The 23017-nt window shown below is 43.5% G+C and overlaps 1 protein-coding gene across 11 annotated transcripts in view; it reads left to right on the forward strand.

Moving 5' to 3' along the window:
- The first annotated feature begins 609 nt into the window (after window positions 1-609).
- The window catches only part of ubr5 (ubiquitin protein ligase E3 component n-recognin 5), a 29334-nt gene continuing 6926 nt past the window's right edge, over window positions 610-23017 (forward strand). For 4 of the 11 annotated variants that reach the window (XM_010746611.3, XM_019256548.2, XM_010746615.3 and 1 more), the window contains exons 1-44: window positions 611-879; window positions 4680-4724; window positions 4857-4938; window positions 5395-5471; window positions 7058-7177; window positions 7709-7988; window positions 8125-8284; window positions 8506-8655; window positions 9473-9684; window positions 9870-10004; window positions 10156-10266; window positions 10423-10577; window positions 11149-11266; window positions 11426-11610; window positions 11767-11876; window positions 12309-12421; window positions 12557-12703; window positions 12844-12955; window positions 13062-13216; window positions 13324-13521; window positions 13674-13884; window positions 14069-14195; window positions 14333-14484; window positions 15209-15304; window positions 15445-15568; window positions 15738-15835; window positions 16227-16384; window positions 16523-16614; window positions 16725-16871; window positions 17046-17164; window positions 17355-17481; window positions 17798-17927; window positions 18134-18294; window positions 18446-18685; window positions 18940-19063; window positions 19290-19401; window positions 19541-19672; window positions 20055-20087; window positions 20706-20963; window positions 21069-21337; window positions 21449-21660; window positions 22008-22241; window positions 22404-22477; window positions 22569-22741. In XM_010746611.3, coding sequence (XP_010744913.1) covers window positions 818-879; window positions 4680-4724; window positions 4857-4938; window positions 5395-5471; window positions 7058-7177; window positions 7709-7988; window positions 8125-8284; window positions 8506-8655; window positions 9473-9684; window positions 9870-10004; window positions 10156-10266; window positions 10423-10577; window positions 11149-11266; window positions 11426-11610; window positions 11767-11876; window positions 12309-12421; window positions 12557-12703; window positions 12844-12955; window positions 13062-13216; window positions 13324-13521; window positions 13674-13884; window positions 14069-14195; window positions 14333-14484; window positions 15209-15304; window positions 15445-15568; window positions 15738-15835; window positions 16227-16384; window positions 16523-16614; window positions 16725-16871; window positions 17046-17164; window positions 17355-17481; window positions 17798-17927; window positions 18134-18294; window positions 18446-18685; window positions 18940-19063; window positions 19290-19401; window positions 19541-19672; window positions 20055-20087; window positions 20706-20963; window positions 21069-21337; window positions 21449-21660; window positions 22008-22241; window positions 22404-22477; window positions 22569-22741 — 6330 coding nt within the window. In that variant the 5' untranslated portion in view covers window positions 611-817. Of the gene's footprint in view, window positions 880-4679; window positions 4725-4856; window positions 4939-5394; window positions 5472-7057; window positions 7178-7708; window positions 7989-8124; window positions 8285-8505; window positions 8656-9472; window positions 9685-9869; window positions 10005-10155; window positions 10267-10422; window positions 10578-11148; window positions 11267-11425; window positions 11611-11766; window positions 11877-12308; window positions 12422-12556; window positions 12704-12843; window positions 12956-13061; window positions 13217-13323; window positions 13522-13673; window positions 13885-14068; window positions 14196-14332; window positions 14485-15208; window positions 15305-15444; window positions 15569-15737; window positions 15836-16226; window positions 16385-16522; window positions 16615-16724; window positions 16872-17045; window positions 17165-17354; window positions 17482-17797; window positions 17928-18133; window positions 18295-18445; window positions 18686-18939; window positions 19064-19289; window positions 19402-19540; window positions 19673-20054; window positions 20088-20705; window positions 20964-21068; window positions 21338-21448; window positions 21661-22007; window positions 22242-22403; window positions 22478-22568; window positions 22742-23017 lie in introns of all 11 variants that reach the window. The other 7 variants (XM_010746619.3, XM_019256552.2, XM_010746612.3 and 4 more) reach the window with 6 other exon arrangements.

Here is a 23017-nt window from a genome sequence, read left to right on the forward strand (position 1 = left end):
CGCTGTCTGTATTCAATTGGTAGTGTAATTATTCATCTAGATCTTTTTTTGGAAAAGCCAATAAAGTTGTAATATCAAGCAGAATAAGAAATAATCGTGAGCAAATGTAACCTCCTTGGTAATTTAAAATTTAAAGAGCATTTTTTCCCAATGAACAAGCACAGGATTCAAGTAAAAAAAGGTTAAACTGATGCTTCACTGTTTCAATGTGGAATTGTGTGTGTGTATGTGTGTGTGTGTAACCACACGGTTTTCTAGTTTTTTCTTCAGTCTTGACACCCCTGAATGATCAATCACACTTGTACTTTGATATCCTATTGTCATAGCCTTCTGTATTGTGTTGTATTGTCTTGGCTTGTAAATGGGTTACCTAGCCATACTTAACCCTTTCTTTGCCCTTTTGTAGTACAGTAATGGGTCTGGAAAAATTCCGCAGATGCTCGGAAACGCAAATAAACACAGATTCGGTGGCTTGAACTGGGAGAGAGAACAAAGACTGTGGAGTGTGAAAGTGTAGTATTTTGTGATTACAGTCTCCTTGCCTTTCTTCTTGAAGCCAATCCCGTCCAATTTAACACATTTCCTGTTTGTGCTCGGGGATCCAACCAGCGGAGCGGTTGCATGTGCACTAATCAACACACAGAGAAGAAGCTTGCTAGAGTTAAGATGGCGGCATGTGGGTGAGGAGGCTGGGATCTAAACTCGAGCTTTTTCGCCATTAAACGATTCCTATGAATCCACATATACAACAGTCATCGAAAGAATAACAATTTCCACATCTTTCACACGCCTGTGTGTGTGATTTTGGACTGACCCCATGACATCTATACACTTCGTGGTTCACCCGTTGCCCGGGACCGAGGATCAGCTCAATGACAGGTATTTTTGTTGCGGCCCGTGGAAAAAGAAGATTTGAATTCAGTATTTACACGCGGGGCACGGTGAATATTATTCGAGGTTATGTTAGCGAGCGGTGTTGACATTGTCATGCGTGCGTATTGGGGTTTAAATTATTTAAATGACCCCCCCCCCCTGCTCTCTCTCTCTCTCTCTCCCTCTCTCCTGGGGTTGAAACAAGGCCCGGCATCTTGTACAATCCTCGGTTAGCCCGATGCTAAACCTAAACAGTCGGTCCAGTGATAACGTCGTTGACTGGCTGCCGTGGGGACAGCTAGCTGTCGGCTAGCAGCTTCCTCGGCTCTCCGGGAGGATTGGCTCACACTCAAAGTTGAGATAGACAATGCGGGTTGGGGGATGGGGGGAAAAGAGAGGGAAATAAAGGTCGTAAAACACCAATGTCGTTGAAAATACACGATATTTGGCGTGTGAATTCCCCACGCCGTCCTTTGACGTGTGTCGGTGTTTGTTTTGTGGGCGTCTGCGTTGATTATCACGATCAATGAAAGCGGCTAACGTCAGCTAACCGAGAGCTAGCCGCTAACGTTAGCAGGCGAAATCGCCACCACGCTCCTGACAAAGCCAAATATTTGTGTTTCGGTGTCTTTTGTTGTGTCAGGGTCTTCCTGAAAGTTTTTCATAGCGCTGTTTGCTCGCTAACATTGCCGGAAACCATCACCTAATTTGTCTGTTTTTTGTTTTTTTTTCTAATATTGCGCACCGAGATAAATATCTAAAATATGCAGCGAGGCACAGTTAGCAACACCGCATACACATTAATCCTGTTATCCTCTTCAATACGGGGACACACCGAGACTTCCAAAAAAAAAATGTGCGTGAACGATGCGGGATCTTTTCACATAATTATACAACATGATATCACTGTTAACAAATAACGGAGTGGCCACAAGCGTATATACGCACAGCTAATTCAGTTGCACACAGTATTGTTAGTAGTGACATGGTACTTGAACGCATCACAGTGCATTTAAAGGCTTTTCTTTTTTGGAAATGTCCAAACTGAAGAGATCATTAGTCAGGAGCAGTTGTAACAGGTCCAGGACATTGTGTGTGACCTGTATTTTGGCAGAACATGTGATTTATGATAAACCTATTTATATCATCCATTGAGATTGAACTGATTAATGAGCTGTTCTACTTAAAGACAAAGAGGTTGAGAAGTGTTTTTAGAATGACCTTGAGATTAAGAACTGGATATAGGCTGTGAGTGTTTTTGAACACCTCGTTTAGGTTGGTGTACATCGAACTCATGGGGGGGAACATCTTCGATGTGACTGACAGGAAATCTCTGTTTACTCTGCTGCTTACAAATCATATTGAAAGGAGCCACTCAAACATCTTGTTGGTATGGACCATGGGGTTCCTTAAAGAGGTCATGGCTGTTTCATCTCCAGGCATGCATGCCATTGCATGCTACAGTCACCATGTGCTGCTGGGAGGCCCCCTCCTCTCTCTTCCCCATGAAGGAACTTGCAGTTGTCAAAGCAGATAAGTGCTTCTGTCTGAAATATAAAAAAAAGGCTTGGTCCAGCTTGGCTCATTAAGAGTGCTCGCCTGGCATGAACATTTGGTCAGATTTCCTCAACCAAATGTCAGTGGTTTGTTTGTTTGACCTAAACGTGGTCTGCCTAGACACATTAGTTTAGCTCAGAGCAAATAGCATTCCCCTGTAGTGCGATGGATGTTCAATATGTTTTCACTGTGCTTTAGTGACTATGTTTTGAACGGCTCATTGGGGCGAGTAGACTTTGTGTTTGTGCTAGAGTGCTGCCATTTGTTTGAGTGGTCGCTTAGTGAATGACTGACCTGGACGCTTTGGTGAGTCATTTTCTCTCACCTTCATGGAGCATTTGGACCGATGCGTGTTTTAGTGTGCTTCTGTATTGTGAGGAGATTTCTGCTTTTTCCATTTTATGTGTCACTCATTCACACTTACCCCTGAGGGTGACTGATAAGATCGGGATTGCCCCGTGGCATTTGTTGACGTCCTTTCTTTTTGAGTTTGAGTCAGGTCATTCATCACAACATGTGCCTCTGCGCTTCTGTAGGTGTGTGTAATGACCATGTGTGGCAGACATAGTAGAACTATATATATATATATATTTTCAAGATGCCAGCACAGGCCAAAGCTCATAGTGGATGTATGTTTCTTGACAAGAAAAACGGGATACATAACATCTCAGTATGTAGCATCATTGGATAAGTGCAGTCCCTGGTGAAAACAGGTTACCTGACGTGTAAACCAACATTATAAAGGACATTGTTCATCTGTACTGGATTTCTTTAAGAAGGAAATGTCTAATTACCTTCTCCATTGTCTATTAAATTGCAACATCCAGGCAATTAAATTAGGCAGACTCCTTTTTAAAAGGGATTGACTGTGTTCAAAGTTACCAACACTTCTTGAATGTATAGATTTTCATTACATTAGCCCATTCAGTACTAATTCACACACTGCTAGATCGGAGTGGCAGGCTTGACGCTTGATTTTCACAATTGTAGCGAGATGTGAAGCGATATTTCAGGTGGCAGGAGGTTCTGAAGTAGATATCCTATTCATTTTCTGCATGGCAAACAATATATTACCTGCAGATGGAATACTTCAACGGAAAGGATGGATGCAAACTAATTGGGATAGATTTTATCGGCACAAAAATGAGTCAGTCATCTGGAAAAACGAAAGTCCAAAGAATTTAGCTGTTCTGAAGATCTTGAATTAAATTTTTTTTAAATTCTGGATTATCTGCTGATCAATGCGACAACCTGATTCTTAATGCAATGTGTTTAAAATATGCAAAAATTAAACAATTATAGATTTTCATGGTGCGATTATAATCAAGAACAATCCCTTTTTGACATGTCTAATGCGTTCATCCATTTCACAATATTACGGACATAAAATCACATGAACATTTTCTTTTTCTCAGGTTTAGTAAAACTGAAAACAGGAAATCGAGAACATCTCTTATGAAGATGTTATGCCTTAGAGAGTATTAGTGTAAGTCCTGTTTTGGTAATGCTCCTTTTCCTGCTGTCGGTTTATGTCACACTGAAAGCCCAGCTCTGAACTCAACGCTACTTCAATGATCGCAAGTGACAGAAACACTCACACGTTTTTAACAATCCTTATGAGTCAAATCGGTAAATTGATAGCCACTGAGGCTCGTGGGTGCCGCACATTTCGACACATCAAACGGATAAAAAAAATGAAATGGTTATAACTGATGGTCAGAGCAAAATTCTGTTGTGCAGTTTGCTACTCTACTTTCTACACTGCCATCATCAGATTAGCGCCTTGCCACTCGCTCAGAGCTGTGACCTGCGCTCTGACATCCTGTGTGCAGTCAGCTTTGGTTGACAGCTTATGACACAGATGTTCACATGTTCAGCATCAGCAGCGAGCACAATCATCTGTCACAATTGTTGGTACAAACAAAACAGTCCAAACTTTTTCTCTTTTTTTTTTTTTACCACCGTCATCTTGTCTCCAGTTCTTGTCATCAGTGGCATCATTAATATCCGACTGTAGGCTTGTTGTTTGTTGCTAATAATGTGGAACAGATGCGCCCCATCTTTGTTTGAGGATTGTTTTCCAACACAATGAGTACAAGCAGTAAAGAGATTATGCTTTATAGGATAACTTGACAAAATGCACCTAAACTGTCTGTGTCAGGAAATGATGAATCACATACATTAACTTGCAATAATTAGGTGTTAAACGGGCCTTGCTTGCATTAATATAGTCTTTATCTTCTTGCCAGGCTCCGTGAAGTCTCAGAGAAGCTCAACAAATACAGCTATAACAGGTAAGTTTGTGTCGATGTCGTAATGTTCTGCTTCTGCTTAATTTGATCATTTGTTATAAACAGGATCTTGTTCTTTATCTCGTATCTTGTCTCATTTGTCTTTGTGCTTTTCTCTTTCCTTTTCAAATGCAGTCATCCACACCTTAGTCTACTGGAGCAGGCCACCCTAAAGCAGTGTGTCGTAGGTCCAAACCATGCTGGATTTCTCCTTGAGGTAATGCTGTAACACTTTACATTCACTTCTACTTTCTGGTTATGTAGAAACTGTCAACATAGATTAAACAAGGATTTAACATGTGGCATCTTGTTTATATTCAGGACACCACCCTGATTTAGGTAATCCATTTGGAACAGGGCTTTAAACACCCAAAGGGGCATGCTGTAATTGACCTCAGTTTGTTTATGTGAGCTTTGACTGAAACGTCAGCAAACTGGTCATGCAGGTGGAAGTGTATTCGGGATGAGTGTGGAGTTAACTGTCAATTATGCATGAGCAAAGGCACACAAACAGTATGTTAATCTTAACGTCAGGTCTAATGCCGCAAGTTTTGATGTGGTTATAACATGATCTGAGATAAGTGAACAGCTATTATTTGCATATAGACTCGCTCACTTATGTGTGAAAGACAAAACACCATGAATGCTAAACACCATGAATGCTCTCTTTCAGGATGGACGTGTGTGTAGAATCAGCTTCGCTGTCCAGCCCGATCGCCTGGAGCTTAGCAAACCGGATGGCAGCGATGGGTGAGAGACTTCTTTATGATGGGCTCTGTCCCGGAAACTGTTTTAGCTTTGGCACTGAGCTGGAAAACAGATTGCTTGTGGAGATGTCTAGTACGAGACACTCTGAGCATGCTCAGGCGTACTGATGGTGGTCGCTGTGATTTGAATTCGGCACTCGTGCCCGTTTTTTGATGAGTATGACAAATTTTGGACATGGTTGCACTTCTAGAATGATTCTCTCGCTCTGCTACAAAGACTTTCATCTATCAGAAGTTAAGCGTATGTCTTCATACATCACAGTCTATTCCCAAAATGTCCTCCATCAGTCAGCCTTTGGACTGGTGGATGTTTTGGTGTTGTGCTTGTGATTAAGATTAGATTTCTTTTAGTGATTGGCACTTAAAGCTGCTTTTCAGAGAGTTTTTCCTCCTAAGTTACCAACCTTCTCAGTACACATTTGTTTTTCCAATCTAAAAATACGTCTGCCTATATTCGAATCTTTACACCTAACAACCAACAGCAAGACTGTTTGTGTAACTCTCTGAAAGCCAGATGCCTTTATGCCTGTGCAAGTGTTTGCTACTTAATAGAAACACTTTTTTTACTAGCTGCTCTGTTTTGTGTTGGCTGTGAGCATGTATATTTGGTGAATGTCTCATTGATAGTTGTCCATATATCCTGCCAGCGGAACAACATCCAACAGTGATTTCAGAGGTTTCATGGCCTCTTTAGCTGCTAAGTATGCACGTGAACCAGGCTGTAAAAAAGCGTAAAGAGTCCCTGCTCCAAACTTTTCTGCAGAACACTTTTTTTTTTGTTCCCTGCCGCAGACTGCCGCAAAAGAAGATGAGATGGTTTCAAATTTTAATAGCTTTTCAGTCAGCACCATTGTGGGCTGCTGGGAGGCCTACGGGAAAGAGTATGGCAGGTTGTCTTTGGCAAGTTTGTCAGCTTTCTGAACATGGCCTAATATCCTCTGTGACTCTGCATTGTACCCAAAGTTACATGGACTGTGTCAGCTTGTTGACTGTTGGCTGTTTTTCTGTATTGTGTAAGAATAATCTGAATCCCTGTTCCTGTATTTCATTGCCCTCCGTCACAGTATGGTACTAACATGATTGAATTATTTTGTTGACTAACTTCAGTGTCACTATAGTCAATCATATGAAACATTGGCACAAATTATTTTCCTTGCCACAGCAAAACACCATTTATACAAAATGTCTACGTAAAACACATTAATTAAGAATACTGTAGTAAACAACTTTTGGTTTAACATAGAAATAGGAGAAAGCAGTCGCAGCCCCAAAACCCCAAGAACTTTTAAAAAAAGGAAAGTCTTGAAGGCGGAACGAGTTGCAGCCAATTCTGATTCCCAAGGGTGTTGCCATGCTAGTCTCCAAAATAGCCCCTTCCATTTCATACTATAACACTCAAAGAAAATGAATCCTGAACCAAGGGGTTTAGTTTAAGAAATACCTGAGGAAAATTTAGTTTCTGTTAACCCAGGTAGTAATTAAAAAAGAAAGAAAGAAAAAAAAAAAGTCTTTTGGTCCTGTGTGGGACTTCTGTAGGTTTGTAACTCATCTCCCATCTTTTGTTTCCAGTTCAAAGTTGAGCAGTGGTTCAGGGACAGGAAGGAGCTCCAGGCCAGGCAGGACTAGTGATCCGCCCTGGTTCCTGTCTGGCTCTGACACACTTGGCAGACTGGCAGGCAACACCCTTGGGTAAGTTCTGGCAAGGTTGACAGAGACAAACAGTCCTGTGAAAGCTCAATGTTTAGAGCACAACACTGACGCTGCAGTGGGTCAGCGGTGTAATCCCCCACACAGTTCTTCCCTCTGAAGAGAGAACTTTACGATGCTGTAAAATCTATTGGCCAAATGTGTCCACCAAATGACATATATCCAGCCACATTCACTGGCTCCACTAAATTTGCAGTATGCAGTCGTTTTTTCAAGTGCTCTTGTTATTGGTGACCACTGGAGAATTGATTGAATCGACCAAAGCTGTGCTGAACTGAATAAGCTGCAGAATAAGCCTCTAAACTTGCACCCTTAAATTTAAATCGAAACAAAATGATAGTTAGATAGTTTCTCTCCTGTAAATGCTGCTGCTGCATGCTGCCCTGTCTCCGCTATCACAAAGGTCGAATCCCTTCGTATCCAGATGTGTGCGTGTTTTTGAGTCTGCTCTTGTTAGTCAGATGGTGTTTTTGGCAGTTGTATCTGACCATGGCCTTGCACTGTATGTAACAGGAGTCGCTGGAGCTCGGGCGTAAATGGAGGCAGTGGAGGAGGTGGGAGTGGAGGCGGAGCAGGAGGAGGCGGAGCAGGTGGTGGCAGCAGCGGAGGAGGAGGGAGCGGAGGCGGTGGAGGAGGCGGGGGAACGTCGGGCAGGTCGTCAACAGCAGCTCGCGATTCCCGTCGACAGACCAGGGTGATCCGCACAGGAAGAGATCGTGGCTCGGGCCTTCTAGGTAGCCAGCCTCAGCCCGTCATTCCAGCTTCTGTCATCCCTGAAGAGCTTATTACTCAGGTATAAACAACACATCTGTTATTTTCCTTACTGAAACACACATCATTGTTTATTAATGTAATCTCAATAGTGCACTCAGTAATCAGCAGTCACCACTGAGTATCAATAAAATGTGCTTTTGTGCTTTTTTCCCCAGGCCCAGGTAGTCCTTCAGGGGAAGTCCAGGAGTGTGATCATTAGGGAACTCCAGAGGACCAACCTAGATGTCAACCTCGCTGTCAACAACCTGCTGAGCCGGGACGATGAAGATGGAGATGATGGAGACGACACGGCCAGCGAGTCCTACCTCCCTGGAGGTTTGTCAAAAAAAAAAAAAGAGCTTAACAGAAAAAACTATAGCTTTTACATAAACTGATGTTAGTGTGTGTGTTTTTTATTGTGTTGAAGAAAAATACAGTATTCAAACACCACGTATTGTGATCATAATTACACTGCATTGTCATCACTGTAATAGTCTAGACAATATTTCTAACATTTGTCTTCAACCTTTCATCCTTTGTGCCTTTGTCACATGCAGAGGACCTGATGTCTCTGTTGGATGCAGACATTCACTCAGCTCACCCCAGTGTGATTATTGATGCTGATGCCATGTTCTCCGAAGACATCAGCTACTTTGGCTACCCCTCTTTTAGACGCTCCTCGCTGTCTCGCCTGGGATCCTCTAGAGGTAAGTTAACAACTCACCTTTTAACCTGGTAAAGGCAAGGCAGGGTGTTGGAGAGGCTTTGGTGACAACACTGGTGATGGCTTTTGTTTGACAGAATGGAGCTTTAATAGATTATTAAACAGAAGACAACACAGTAGACAAGTTGGAGAAGCACAGCAGAGTTTTTCTGTAGTATTTTTCCTGAGATGGATTGTATTAAAAAAAAAGACAGGTTACCTACAAGGCAGGTTACCTACAAGGCAATGTTGTTTTTGAACAAAAAAGACATCGGTAGGGCGGATGTGGAAAAAAAACAATTGAGCTGAGGGACAGGTTTTACATAAACATAAGCATAAAAAGAAATGGGGTTAGCTTTTTTTGCCGGGGAAATTTTCTCTTCAGTCTGTTTAACTTGATTTGTGATATGGGTGTTTGGTGTTCCAGGCTATAAATGTTTGGTGGTGTTTGCTGCATGGCTATAGTATATACTGTGAGCTCTCTGAGAAAGGCCCGCTAGGCCCACCTGTCTTAACAGGGACCCTTCAAGGCAGTATATTCTAAAAACCTTCCTAGCCCACTTTTAGTCCATATGCATGCTTTCTCTCTGTCTATTTACTTCCTCTGCTCCCTCGCATTTTAACATATGAGCGCGCAAACTGACTCACCCACACAGTTTAATTTAGACTCCCACTCAATCTTCAGTACTGCCATTTTGATTTGCATTACAGTGATTCTAAAGAATCTATCTTTCTCTCTCTATTCTTAAAACTATGTTGACGGGTCTTTCCCAGAGAGTGGCTTACTTCTATCCCACTGGTGTGACCTTATTGCATACCAGTTCTCCTTCTTCCCCTAGAGCGCGACTCAGAGCTGTTGCGTGAGCGTGAGTCTGTATTGAGGTTACGTGAGCGCCGGTGGCTGGATGGGGCTTCGTTCGACACAGAGCGAGGCTCCACCAGCCGTGAGGGCGAGCCAAGCTTGGACAAGAAGAGCATCCCTGTCCAGAGCCCTGTCTCCTTAGGAGAGGAGCTCCAGTGGTGGCCTGATAAGGTAGGAGGAGCACAAACAGAGCTGCTGATTTAATGTTTTAACCATGGCTATGACATTGGAGCTTTGGTTTATTCTATTTCTTTTTGATCAGTTCTCCAGATGTCTCTACAAGTTGATTGGAGCAAATCTAGTCTATTGGATATTTGCTTTTAGTGACATTTACTGAGAGCTCCTTTTCTTTCCAGGATGGTGTGAAGTTTGTGAGCATTGGAGCCATGTTCTCAGAGCTGGTGGCTGTCAGCTCCAAAGGAGAACTTTATCAGTGGAAGTGGAGCGAACCTGAACCCTATAGGAATGCACAGGTGGAGAATTCAACCTATGTGAATGAAATTACAAATTATTACAACCATATATACATTTCCCCACTGAAACAACATTGTCCTGTCTGTTATTGAGCATGCTTAACGCACTGGTAGTTTACTGGTGTTGGAGAGCAGATGTCACTGACTGTTCTGTCATTTGTGTCATCAGAATCCTTCCATTCATCACCCACGTGTATCCTTCCTGGGCCTGGCCAATGAGAAGATTACCTTATTGTCTGCCAATAGCATCCGAGCCACTGTAGCTACAGAGACAAACAAGGTAGATTGTGATTGAATAAATTTGATGTTTTATTAATCAGCCATCCTAACATGACATTTGTTTAACGAATTGGTCATTAACTTTTCTTTTGGTGTGTGTGTGTGTGTGTGTGTGTGTGTGTGTGTGTGTGTGTGTGTGTGTGTGTGTGTGGTACAGGTGGCAACCTGGGTGGATGACACACTGAGCACAGTGGCCTCTAAGCTGGAGCACAGCGCTCAGGCTTTCCCTGAGCTGCAGGGGGAACGCATGGTGTCACTGCACTGCTGCGCTCTCTACACGTGTGCACAGCTGGAGAATAGCCTCTACTGGTGGTGAGAAGAAAGTGTTTCTCATGAAATTATAATTGTCTGTTTTTAACAATAACATTAGCTTCCAAATGTCACCATAACACTGTCATCATGCTAAGTATAATAGTTCATCAAAGTCATATGCAAAACAATAGGTTATTATTACCATCACAGTGTTATTGGGTGAGACAGAATCTGTCATAATGTTTATAAAGTGCTCTAATGGTTGCTTATATTGTGTCCATATTTATACAGACTTTTAGGCAGTATTCAGATAGTATTTTAAATTTTTTTTTTATAAATGTCGCCTAACCAGAAGAATTGACACCATATTTAATATAACTCAAATGCATGTTCCACCAAGCAGCCCTCACTTTAAAGGTTTGAAGATTCAGCTGTCTTTTCCTGCTGTCTTCAGCAGAAATACACAATGGGGACCCGTAGCAAGCAATGTGAAACCTCTTTAAGACGTGACATTTAGAAAGGGGTACAAAAAGTGATGTCTTTGTCAGTTCAAAATGAGAACGCTATATGTCAAGGGAAGGTATGAATGTCTGTGAAGTTTTGAAACTTCACCGCTTGCATCTGTCTGCAGGGGCGTTGTGCCTTTCAGTCAACGGAAGAAGATGCTTGAAAAGGCCAGAGCCAAGAACAAAAAGCCAAAGTCCAGCGCTGGCATCTCCTCAATACCCAACATCACCGTGGGAACACAGGTAAGATTTGTTCATGTTTTAACTGTGTCAGAATGTCGTGGTATCATGTATGACGGGTGGACAAAGCTGCTCTTTTAATATTTTCTTCAAGAATCGTGCATGCTCAATACAGGCCTTGCAGTTTGTGTAAATCAATCAGTTCATCATTTTCTTCCTTAGGTGTGCTTGAGGAATAACCCCCTCTACCATGCCGGTGCAGTGGCCTTTTCTGTTAGTGCTGGGATTCCCAAAGTGGGCGTCCTGTTGGAGTCCGTCTGGAACATGAATGACAGTTGCAGGTTCCAGCTGCGCTCACCAGAGAGCCTCAAGAACATGGAGAAGACCACTAAGACCCAGGAAATCAAGTCAGTTGCACCTGATGTTGAAAAAAGTTGTAGATCTGAATAGCACAGCCCACTTAAAACCAAAATTAGAAGACATGCACTTCAATCTCTGGAGTGTAGCTTTGTGAGAAATCCAAAACCTAAAATTCATCAAACTATTTTGGTCTGACCTCACAGGACAGAAAGCAAGCCAGAGCTGGTGAAGACTGAGATGGGTCCGCCTCCCTCCCCAGCGTCCACCTGCAGTGATACCTCTTCTATTGCTAGCAGTGCTTCACTGCCCTACAGTATGTCAGCTTCTTTCTCTCTCACTGTTTCTCCCCCTTAACCTCTAGCTCTCTCAACACTCAAGTCCTGACTTTGCTCTCTATCTCTCAGGCACAGAACCAATTTCTTCCTCACTCTGCACTCTCATTAGTCCTTTGACTTTGAAACAGATGGTGCACAGGCTTTTATCAGCAAGTTTCTTTCCCCTGCCCGTTTTCCTGTGAAGGAAGTATGGTCAGCTCACAGTATATAACTGTGGTATATATGGTTGCTTCCTTATCATATGAACCATATGGCTAGCTGTGTTGATAATTAATTTTCCTTAGTCCACATTAAAGTTTATATCACCTGGTCAGCAGTATAATTCTACTTTCCTAATCAGGATTTACAATGTAAACAGCAATAAAGTAAATATTCTGTTCACTAAAAGTTACTATGTCCTGCTGTTGCAGAGCGAAGGCGTTCTACCCCAGCTCCCAAAGAGGAGGAGAAGGTGAACGAGGAGCAGTGGCCTCTCAGAGAGGTGGTGTTTGTGGAGGATGTTAAAAATGTTCCTGTGGGAAAGGTGGGTGCATCTGAAATGTTTCAAAGTTTGCAAATATAGTTAATGTTTTGGAATAATACCCTAGATAGATCCTGCTGTCAGTCTGTGTTGTAAAGTCTCGGTTTCACAACTCCTTGCCTTCATATTCCGTTCTAGGTGCTTAAAGTGGATGGCGCATATGTTGCAGTGAAGTTTCCAGGGACATCAAGCAGCATGAGCAACCAGAGTGCTGCCGCTCCCACTGACTCTGACCCATCATCACTGTTACAAGACTGTAGACTCCTCAGAATAGATGAGCTGCAGGTACGGACATGAACTGATCCAATGTTGCTTGCCTTTGTCTCAGTATATGGAGTTCAGATTTAATGTGTTTGTGCAGGTGAGCGTCTCTCCTCCTGACCACATTGATTTACTTTTTGTCTCCTTGAATTTGTTTCTGACAGGTGGTCAAAACTGGCGGGACTCCTAAAGTACCCGATTGTTTTCAGCGCACACCTAAAAAGCTCTGTATCCCAGAAAAAGCAGAGATTCTGGCTGTGAATGTTGACTCCAAAGGTAGGTCTTTGTTTCTAGATGACACTGTATACTTTATATACATCATCATTAATTAAATGTCTATAGATTTATATTTCCGTGGTTTAAGCAACTCTCTGTCTTTCAGGAGTCCATGCCGTGCTGAAAACCGGTAACTGGGTAAGGTACTGTATCTTTGACCTGGCCACGGGCAAAGCTGAACAAGAGAATAACTTCCCCACTAGCAACCTGGCCTTTCTGGGGCAGAGTGAGCGCAATGTTGCCATCTTCACTGCAGGACAGGTGTGATAATCTCCAAATTTAGCTACATGTTTTTACAGCTTTACAGGGCACGTTGTAGAGAGCCTTACTTTACACAAATCTTAAATGTTGTAATTATCCCCCCCCAGGAATCTCCCATCATCCTCCGAGATGGAAATGGCACAATCTACCCTATGGCCAAAGACTGCATGGGTGGAATTCGAGATCCTGACTGGTTGGACCTGCCACCTATAAACAGCCTGGGAATGGGGGTGCACTCTCTGGCCAATCTCCCCTCCAACTCCACAATTAAGAAGAAAGCTGCTATTATTATCATGGCTGTCGAGGTAAACATGGCGTTATACTTTACAATGTAATGAACAAATGAATGTTTAGTGTTAATCCGAGCCCTTCTCACATACGTTTACCTTGCAAAAGCATGTTTCCACCCATCAGTACGCCAGCATCAGTACTCACTCTGCCTCTTTGTGTCTTTCAGAAACAGACACTGATGCAGCATGTCCTGCGCTGTGACTACGAGGCATGTCGGCAGTACCTGGTGAACCTCGAGCAGGCTTTCCTGTTGGATCAGGGTAGCCAGGCTCTTGGAGCGCTGCTGGATCATCGCTGTGATGGAAACCGCAACATCCTTCATGCTGCCGTCTCCGTCTGCTTCCCTGTTAGTAACAAGGAGACCAAAGAAGAAGAAGGTAAGCTGGCTTTTTTTGGATGCAATTTGTCAGGATGTCCCTGAGAGCTAGATATAACGTTGACATCATGATAAATGGTTGTAATATTGGATTAAAAAAAAGTTTGCTCATCTGTAACAATTTAATTGCCTGTTTCCCGAAGAGACTCTTCTACGTGCTAAGTGATCATGTTGATTCATTTCAGAAGCTGAAAGGTCTGAGAGAAACACATTTGCAGAGCGTCTGTCGGCTGTGGAGGCGATTGCCAATGCCATCTCTGTGGTTTCAAGCAACAGTTCTGGGAATAGGACTGGCTCCTCCAGTAGCAGAGGGTAAATAACTAGTTATACTACACTACACTACAAGTGTCATTTGAAGTAGACTGCCTGTTTTCAGTGAAAAAGTTCTTCAGTCATCAGCCACACTGTTGATGAATTTCATTTCTTTTTATTGTTTGTGTTGTCACCAGGCTTCGTCTGAGAGAGATGATGCGGAGGTCTCTCAGAGCAGCAGGCCTCGGCCGTCATGAGTCAGGCCCATCATCCAGCGACCACCAGGATCCTGTATCACCACCCATTGCCCCACCTAGTTGGGTCCCTGACCCACCACCTATGGACCCCGGTAAGTGCATCTTTACAAAAATGTATAGTCAGAATTATCTCTGTCGGCTTTTGAGTCTGTTCAGACCGACAACGTCACTGTGACAAAAAGATACAAATGTGACAAATGTTTTGGTGCAGTGGAGGAGTAGCTACATCCGAGCTAAAACCTTTAAACTTTGTGTTTATTTGACATTTACCTTGTAAACAACAAGCCAGAGGACATAAAGGATTACAATCCTGACTCAGAGGAGTACAAACTGTCATGCTGTTTGTTTTTCCATTTTCTCACTGAAACCTTGTAACAGCCCACCCACACCAGGGCAACTTCTTGAGTTTTGCCACAGTTGTCAGTCTGAAGGCGGTCTTCTGTATTTGGAAGTCTTTGCAATCATCAATTTAACCATCTCTTCTTTTTTTTTTTAAGATTATTTCTTTGGCCTTTTATGCCTTTAATGATAGGACAGCTGAAGATAGACAGGAAGCAGGGGGCAGAGAGAGGGGGAGTGACATGCAGTAAAGGGCCGTCCAATGCGGGATTCAAACCAGGGCCAGCTGCAGCGAGGACTGTAGCCTCCACACACGGGGCGGCTACTTAACCCACTACGCTACCGACCACCCCAATTTAACTGTCTCTTCTTGCCGCAGTGAATTAATCTACAACTTTGCGGTGACGTGTCTCTAAACTTCAGTGTAATTCGCACTCTTAGTAATATTGCAGGACTGTGTTTTTATTTCATCAACAGACGGTGACATTGACTTCATTCTTGCACCAGCCGTGGGTTCACTCACCACTGCCTCCACTGGGACCAGCCAGGGACCCAGCACCTCCACCATACCAGGTACAGATTATAACATTATCTTGTTCTTGTTATAGTGTGTTTTAGCAGTTATCATACCAAAGTTTCAACATACTTGTGTCTTGTATATTTAAACTATGGTCAAGCGTTTATCAAATGACCTGTCCTTCCTACATGTGTAGGGCCATCCACTGAGTCATCTGTGGTTGAATCTAAAGACAGGAAGGCCAACGCCCACCTCATCCTAAAACTGATGTGTGACAGTGTTGTTCTGAGGCCACACCTACGGGAGCTCCTCTCTGCCAAGTATGATTCTTTTTATTTTCCATGTGATCGTTCTCAAAAATGCTTACTGTACACAAAATGATGCATTTTCTTGCACGTTAGTTTGATTTAATGCAATATGATTTATCTGCTGTCCTGTTATTTGCCTATCTGTCCATCTAAAGTGCTCATGTATATTGTTGTTTGACAGGGACGCCCGTGGAATGACCCCGTTCATGCTGGCAGTCAGTGGGAGAGCTTACCCAGCAGCCATCACTGTGCTGGAGGCTGCTCAGAAAATGGCCAAGGGTGAGTTAATAAATCATCTTTGTGCTTACTGTTGTAAACTGATCTGTCATTTGAAGGGAGGCTGTTATGTTTGCAAATCTCTACTTAAATGCCAGCTCTGCCTGCCTCGTGCTTGTCGTAATGTGTTCCTGACACAAAGAGAATGGTGAAAGAAATGAGGTCTGTGTGACTGACGAGCCAACACCTCTGTGAATAAATTCTCAGAAATCGGCATACTTTTTGAGAATCTGATGTCATTTTAAGTGGTTAGGTAATAGCTGGAACATTGTAGGATATTCATGAGTTATGTGAATCCTGACCTATTTTGCTGCCCTGCTTTTAGCAGCTAACTACATGCTGTAAGTTGGCATTCCTCAGTTTCCATATTTTCCCTTTTCGTTCTGTAACACAGTGGGTGACCCGGGCATTGCAGAGAAGGAGGATGCCGATTCTGTGTTCATGGAAATGATTTGCCCCTCGGGGACCAACCCAGACGATTCGCCCCTCTATGTTCTCTGCTGCAACGACACCTGCAGTTTCACTTGGACGGGGGCTGAGCACATTAACCAGGTCAGCCCTAGAGGGTGAAAATTACACTGAAATATAGAGGAGAAGCACTCTCCATCAGAAAAAAGTGTCACACTGAAGCAATCATCTGTGTGTATTAAAGATGAAATAATGAAATGATTTGAATGACTTTGTATTCAGGATATCTTTGAGTGTCGGACGTGTGGTCTGCTCGAATCTCTCTGCTGCTGCACTGAGTGTGCAAGGGTGTGTCACAAAGGACATGACTGCAAGTAAGTCCCAGTTTGAAAGGCTTCAGTCTTTTCTAGTAATGCTTTTCATCAGCTCTATTTCACGCACTGCGATGTGTACGATCATAACTTTGCTCCTGGTCTTTTTCCAGACTGAAAAGGACTTCCCCCACAGCATACTGTGACTGTTGGGAGAAATGTAAGTGTAAAACGTTGATCGCCGGCCAGAAGGCTGCTCGCCTTGATCTGCTATACAGGTTACTCACAACCACTAACCTGGTCACCACACCAAACAGCAGGTAAGACTCCTTTGTCCTCTGAACAGGCCTGTACCATCTGCACTTCTCACAGATTACTGTTCTTTTGCATTCAAGGTTGAATCTGTTTAACTATTACGTGGGCATACCGCTATGCCAGTGATTAAGTATTGACATATCTGACTTTTTTTGTTTTTGTTGTGTTTCCATCTGCAGGGGAGAGCATATATTACTGTTCCTGGTGCAGACTGTTGCCAGGCAGAGTGTTGAACACTGTCAGTACAGGCCACCTCGCATCAGAGAAGACAGGAACCGCAAAGCTGCTAATGCAGAAGGTAGGTTCAGGATCATTCTCACATATTACACACACACACTGTTAACCATCAGTGGAGAATCAGACATAATTTATACACTTTTTTTTTACAGCCGTGTCTGCCACTGTGGTCCAGGCTGCCTGTTTTTAATAGATTATTTCTTTGAGGCATCTGGTGTATAAACCCAGTATTCTCCTTTCTTCTCTCTCAGACTCTGATATGCCAGACCATGACCTAGAACCTCCACGCTTCGCTCAGCTGGCTCTGGAGAGGGTCCTGCAGGACTGGAACGCCCTCAAGTCTATGATCATGTTTGGTTCTCAGGAGAATAAAGACCCGTGAGTATCACAGGAAAACGGCACTCACAGTAAAGACTGCACTTAGTACAGTAATAATGTCCTGATTTATGTGGATTGTCCATTTACCTCAGTGTGCGCCGCTGTTTTTCTGCTTTTCATGCATCAAGCTAATAAACCAGTTGCTATTGGTGTTGACACTGACTGAACTTAACTTGGATTTGTCATCATCCAAATGTAACTATGATGTAGTTACTGCTGCACCTTAAACTTTGTGTAATTTCTATCACTTCCATGCTGTGTCATATATGTGTGCTCTGTAACAATATTGAGTCCTGTATTTTTCTGTATGTCCTAGACTTAGTGCCAGCAGCCGAATTGCCCACCTCCTGCCAGAAGAGCAGGTCTACTTGAATCAGCAGAGTGGCACCATTCGACTTGACTGTTTCACCCACTGCCTCATTGTCAAGTGTGCTCCTGACATCACTGTAAGTTTTGCTCTCAGGAACAAAAACATTGCTTTCTTCCTCAGTGTACATACAATGTTAAACCAAATCTGAGTAATTCCTAGGAAGGAATACACAGGAAAACATGATGCCACCTGAAATATGTATATATAGCATTTGTCATGCATTTTCTTCTATTTTATTGCTGTTGACACATCTTTGCACTTTTTTTTGTTCTCCTGTATTAGTTCATAGACACATTACTTGGTACACTAGTAAAGGAGCTCCAGAACAAATACACTCCTGGCCGAAGAGAGGAGGCGATCAATGTCACCAGGAGGTTCCTCCGCTCTGTAGCCAGGGTGTTTGTCATCCTCAGCGTGGAGATGGCTTCATCCAAGAAGAAAAAGTAAGAACACACAGCAGTTAATTAGAAATGATTTGTAATTTGCGTGATGAACGAACCAGCTCCATTCTAACACATATCCAGGCTGCACATTTAACGTGGCCTTTTGAATACAAATTTTAATTCTGTCTTTTCACATTTTCCCCTCACATAGCAACTTCATCCCTCAGCCCATCGGGAAATGTCGGCGTGTTTTCCAAGCTCTGTTGCCCTACGCGGTGGAGGAGCTGTGTAACGTAGCAGAGTCTTTGATTGTTCCGGTGCGAATGGGCATAGCAAGACCTACTGCTCCTTTCACCTTGGCCAGCACCAGTATCGACGCCGTTCAGGGCAGCGAGGAGCTCTTCTCCGTTGAACCGCTGCCTCCGAGGCCTTCACCCGACCAGTCCAGCAGGTCAGTTAGTTTGAGTGTCTTTTTATTGGATTTTTTTTTTTTGGCATTTTATTTTCACTGTGTTGAAAACTGTGCTTATATTCTATCAGCTAGTTGGGTCGGAGCCCCATGTTAATGTACCAAAGTCAAAGTTTTCAAATCATCCACTAAATCTTAACTTGGAGAGAAGAAAATGAAAGGAAAACAAAGATGGTTGATCTTCAGCAGATAATACAGATAATGACTTTGTGTTCTGGGCTTCATGTTTCTTCCAGCTCCAGCCAGACAGCTGCCTCTTATATCATCAGGAACCCCCAGCCTCGGCGCAGCAGCCAGTCTCAGCCTGTCAGAGGAAGAGATGAGGAGCAGGATGACATTGTATCAGCAGATGTGGAAGAGGTGGGGTGCCTCATTATAAAATCATTAAGGCCATAATGAACTTTGCATGCAAGTGAATCCGGGCATATTGGCGACTAGTTTCAAAGAACGCCAGAGCCTACACGGTTATTTACACTGGAGAATTTTGCTGGAATATTTTCAATATTTTTAATTTAGTTTATTCCTGAGAATTGGAACAGCTCTGTCCAAGTTTTCTCTCTTAGCATCAGTTGTGTTTGTCTCTTAGGTTGAAGTTGTAGAGGGAGTAGCAGGTGAGGAAGACCATCATGACGACCAGGAGGAGCAGGGAGAGGAAAATGCAGAGGCGGAAGGACAGCACGACGAGCACGATGAGGACGGTGAGACACGCACTCGTACTTTTTATAGCAACGCGAGGGCGTCAATGACACTGAAGGTGTTTGTAATTAGTTTTTGTGAATAATTCCTTGAATCTGAAACTCTGGCTTACATCTGTCTGCGTCGCATGTCTGTGTTCAGGAAGTGACATGGAGCTGGATCTGCTGGCTGCAGCCGAGACAGAGAGTGACAGCGAAAGCAACCACAGTAATCAGGACAACGCGAGTGGCCGCAGGAGTGTCGTCACGGCAGCCACCGCTGGCTCTGAAGCAGGTTGGTCAGCAGCTGTTTTAAATCTTTGAGTTTAGATTTAATTTTAGATTTCCTTTTTAAATCCTGTTACTTCATAAACGTTCTCCTCAGTTTCTAAGTACTGTTCCTTTTTTTTGAGTTTTTTCTCTGTGGAAATGCGGTCACCTGTTTTCATCGACCTCCTTTAAACTGAATCCTTTCCAAATTTTTACTAAATAGAAGTTGCTTTTCTGCTCTGTGGTGTATTTTTTTTTTATCTTGAATTACAGACTAATTCAGTCCTCACAAAGTCATTAGTGCTTGACAGTAAGCATTTCTGATTGTGGGGATTTATGTTTGGAGAGCTAATGATACAGCAGACAAAATGGTCCCTGGCTGAATACCCGATGTATTTCATTTGCAGGCAGTAGGGTGTCCTTGGCATTTCCTATTTTTGGTAGGAGCTCCTCTTTACTTCAATGCATATACAGATGTCAGGGCAAGAGTGAATTTGCAAAGTGCATACACAGTTTCCTGCTGAGAGTTCCTTCAGTTCGTCCCTTTCTCACATTTCACTGTTACCGTGTCTGTCATTTTTAACCAATACTGTCCCTCATCACAGTCAGTGTAGTCTTGTTCTTCACCCAAATAACAAACTAATCAACTTGTAGCTTTTCCAAATGGTGTGGTGTTTTTACTCCTTGGTCATCTAAAATGTTGTTTTTTTTCTTACTAATGATGTTGTTTCATTTCCATGTAGAATATTCAGTACAATTGAGGCATTTGCTGTTCTTTCTCTTTAATGACATTTCCAATAATTAAAAGAAATTAAAAGAAGTCATGTTATTTAGCACAAGTTGATCAACAGAGAGTGCAGCTGTTGTTTTGACTTGTTTTCACCATCATATTAGTGTTGTTTGGCCTTGTAGTGGTGTGATTCACTAACCCGCACTTCTGCTTGGATAAATCTGATGTGAAAGACAAAGAAAGGGACGTGAGATGAAAACACAAGCCATTAAACGCGTCTCCTTTTATCTTCTTTCCTCACCCCTTATCGTCCTCTTCCTCTCTGAAGGTGCCAGCAGTGTCCCTGCCTTCTTTTCAGAGGATGACTCCCAGTCCAATGACTCCAGTGACTCAGACAGCAGCAGCAGCCAGAGCGACGACGTTGACCAGGAGACGTTCCTGTTGGATGAACCGCTGGAGCGGACGACCAGCGCTTCCCATGCCAACAGTGCAGCCCAGGCCCCTCGCTCCATGCAGTGGGCTGTTAGAAACACCCCCAGCCAGAGGGCCACAGGAAGCGCTCCCTCCAGCTCCTCAACACCAGCTGGTCAGTGGAGCGTTTGTCTGTTTTCCAGTGTTTTTGGTTCCTGATGACAGTCACAAAGACAGTGTATATAATTCTACCTGTTATCTTTGTCTTTTTTTGTCACAGCAAGCTCCACAGGCCTGATATACATCGACCCTACCAACCTGCGTCGCTCCAGCGCTATCAGCTCCAGTGCTGCTGCAGCAGCGGCGGCTCTGGAGGCCAGCAACTCGAGCAGCTATCTGACATCTGCCAGCAGTCTGGCCCGGGCCTACAGCATTGTCATCAGGCAGATCTCAGACCTCATGAGTCTGATTCCCAAGTACAACCATCTAGTGTACTCACAGTACCCTGCTGCTGTGAAGCTCACCTACCAGGATGCAGTCAACCTGCAGGTAAGATGAGCTGCTGGATTCTGAACGGATAAACAATATTTTCCTTTAAATAATTACTCAACAAACACGCTTAGAAAAAATGAGTTAAATGTTTGTCATGTGTTGAACCAGAACTATGTCGAAGAAAAGCTGATTCCCACCTGGAACTGGATGGTGTCCATCATGGATTCCACCGAGGCTCAGCTGCGATATGGCTCGGCCCTGTCATCGGCTGGAGACCCGGGTCACCCCAGTCACCCACTACACGCTTCTCAGCACTCAGCTCGCAGGGAACGCATGACAGCTCGGGAGGAGGCCAGCCTCCGCACCCTGGAAGGACGCAGGTAAAACAAAATGCACTCATGAACCCAGTTTTTCACATGTATTGGTCCGATCAGTTGATAACTGTCAGGTGATAATTAGTGTTGACGAACACCTCCTACATTCGACTTTTTTAGCTTGTGTTTGTTTTTATCTGTTGGAGGTCTGTGTAGATGTGTGTAGAAGGGGTGAAATGAGCCTCATGGGTGCTCTTTAATCAGGAATGCCAGTAGCCTTGAAGCCTCTGCCGATAGCTGTGGCAACCTACATGCATGCACAAAATATTTTGGTCCACACTGGTAACTCCATATCTGTACATTGCTTTATCATTAAGGTTTGTGATGTTCTCATTCCTTTGTATTTGTTTCAGGAGAGCAGCTACCTTGCTGACAGCTCGCCAGGGCATGATGTCGGCACGGGGCGACTTCCTGAACTACGCCTTGTCACTGATGCGCTCGCACAATGACGAGCACTCTGATGTGCTTCCTGTGCTTGACGTGTGCTCACTGAAACATGTGGCCTACGTTTTCCAGGCGCTTATCTACTGGATTAAGGCCATGAACCAGCAGACCACTTTGGACACCCCACAGATGGACAGAAAGAGGTGAATGCTGCTCTTATATGCAAACAGCATCGTGGAAAGAGCGAAAATGGTCTTGAATCTGTCTCCCTGAACAGCTGAATTGTCTGCATATTTTTGCAAATGATGGCCACAGGAACAAATCCTGGTTTCATATTTCTTATCCACTTTCACTCTTATTTACAGGAATCGGGAGATTTTGGAACTGGGTTTGGACAATGAGGATTCTGAACACGAGAACGATGAAGACACCAATCAAAGTAAGCCAGATAACTTACATTTAATAGTAGTCAATATGCCTTCAATATGAAAGTGTGTGCTGACAGTGAATGTGTGTCTGCTTTATTTCAGGTTCAACTCTGCAGGACAAGGATGAGGACCCAGTTCCAGCTGAAACGGGTCAGAACCACCCCTTCTTCCGGCGCTCCGACTCCATGACCTTCCTGGGCTGCATCCCACCCAACCCCTTCGACGTTCCCCTGGCTGAGGCCATTCCACTGGCAGACCAGCCCCACCTCCTGCAGGTCAGAACTGCTGCCCACCTACACGTCAAATAACAAGCAGTCTGGAAAAAAACGATCGATTTGAGGTTGAAATTGAGTTCAGTCTGTACACTGTCTGCCTTTAAGTCTGCAGAGCATACTTTGCAGTAAACAGCTTGACATATCTTGAAAGTGATCTATTAGTAGAGCCTGACTAAAGACACTAAAATTGATTTTTAAAGGGCAGAAATTCACAGATTACTAATATGGCGGCTGATATGATGAATTTAGACCTTTTATATTAATATAACTAGTACT

The sequence above is a fragment of the Larimichthys crocea genome, chromosome XIII (assembly GCF_000972845.2).
Source record: "Larimichthys crocea isolate SSNF chromosome XIII, L_crocea_2.0, whole genome shotgun sequence".
In the NCBI taxonomy this organism is placed as follows: domain Eukaryota; kingdom Metazoa; phylum Chordata; class Actinopteri; family Sciaenidae; genus Larimichthys; species Larimichthys crocea.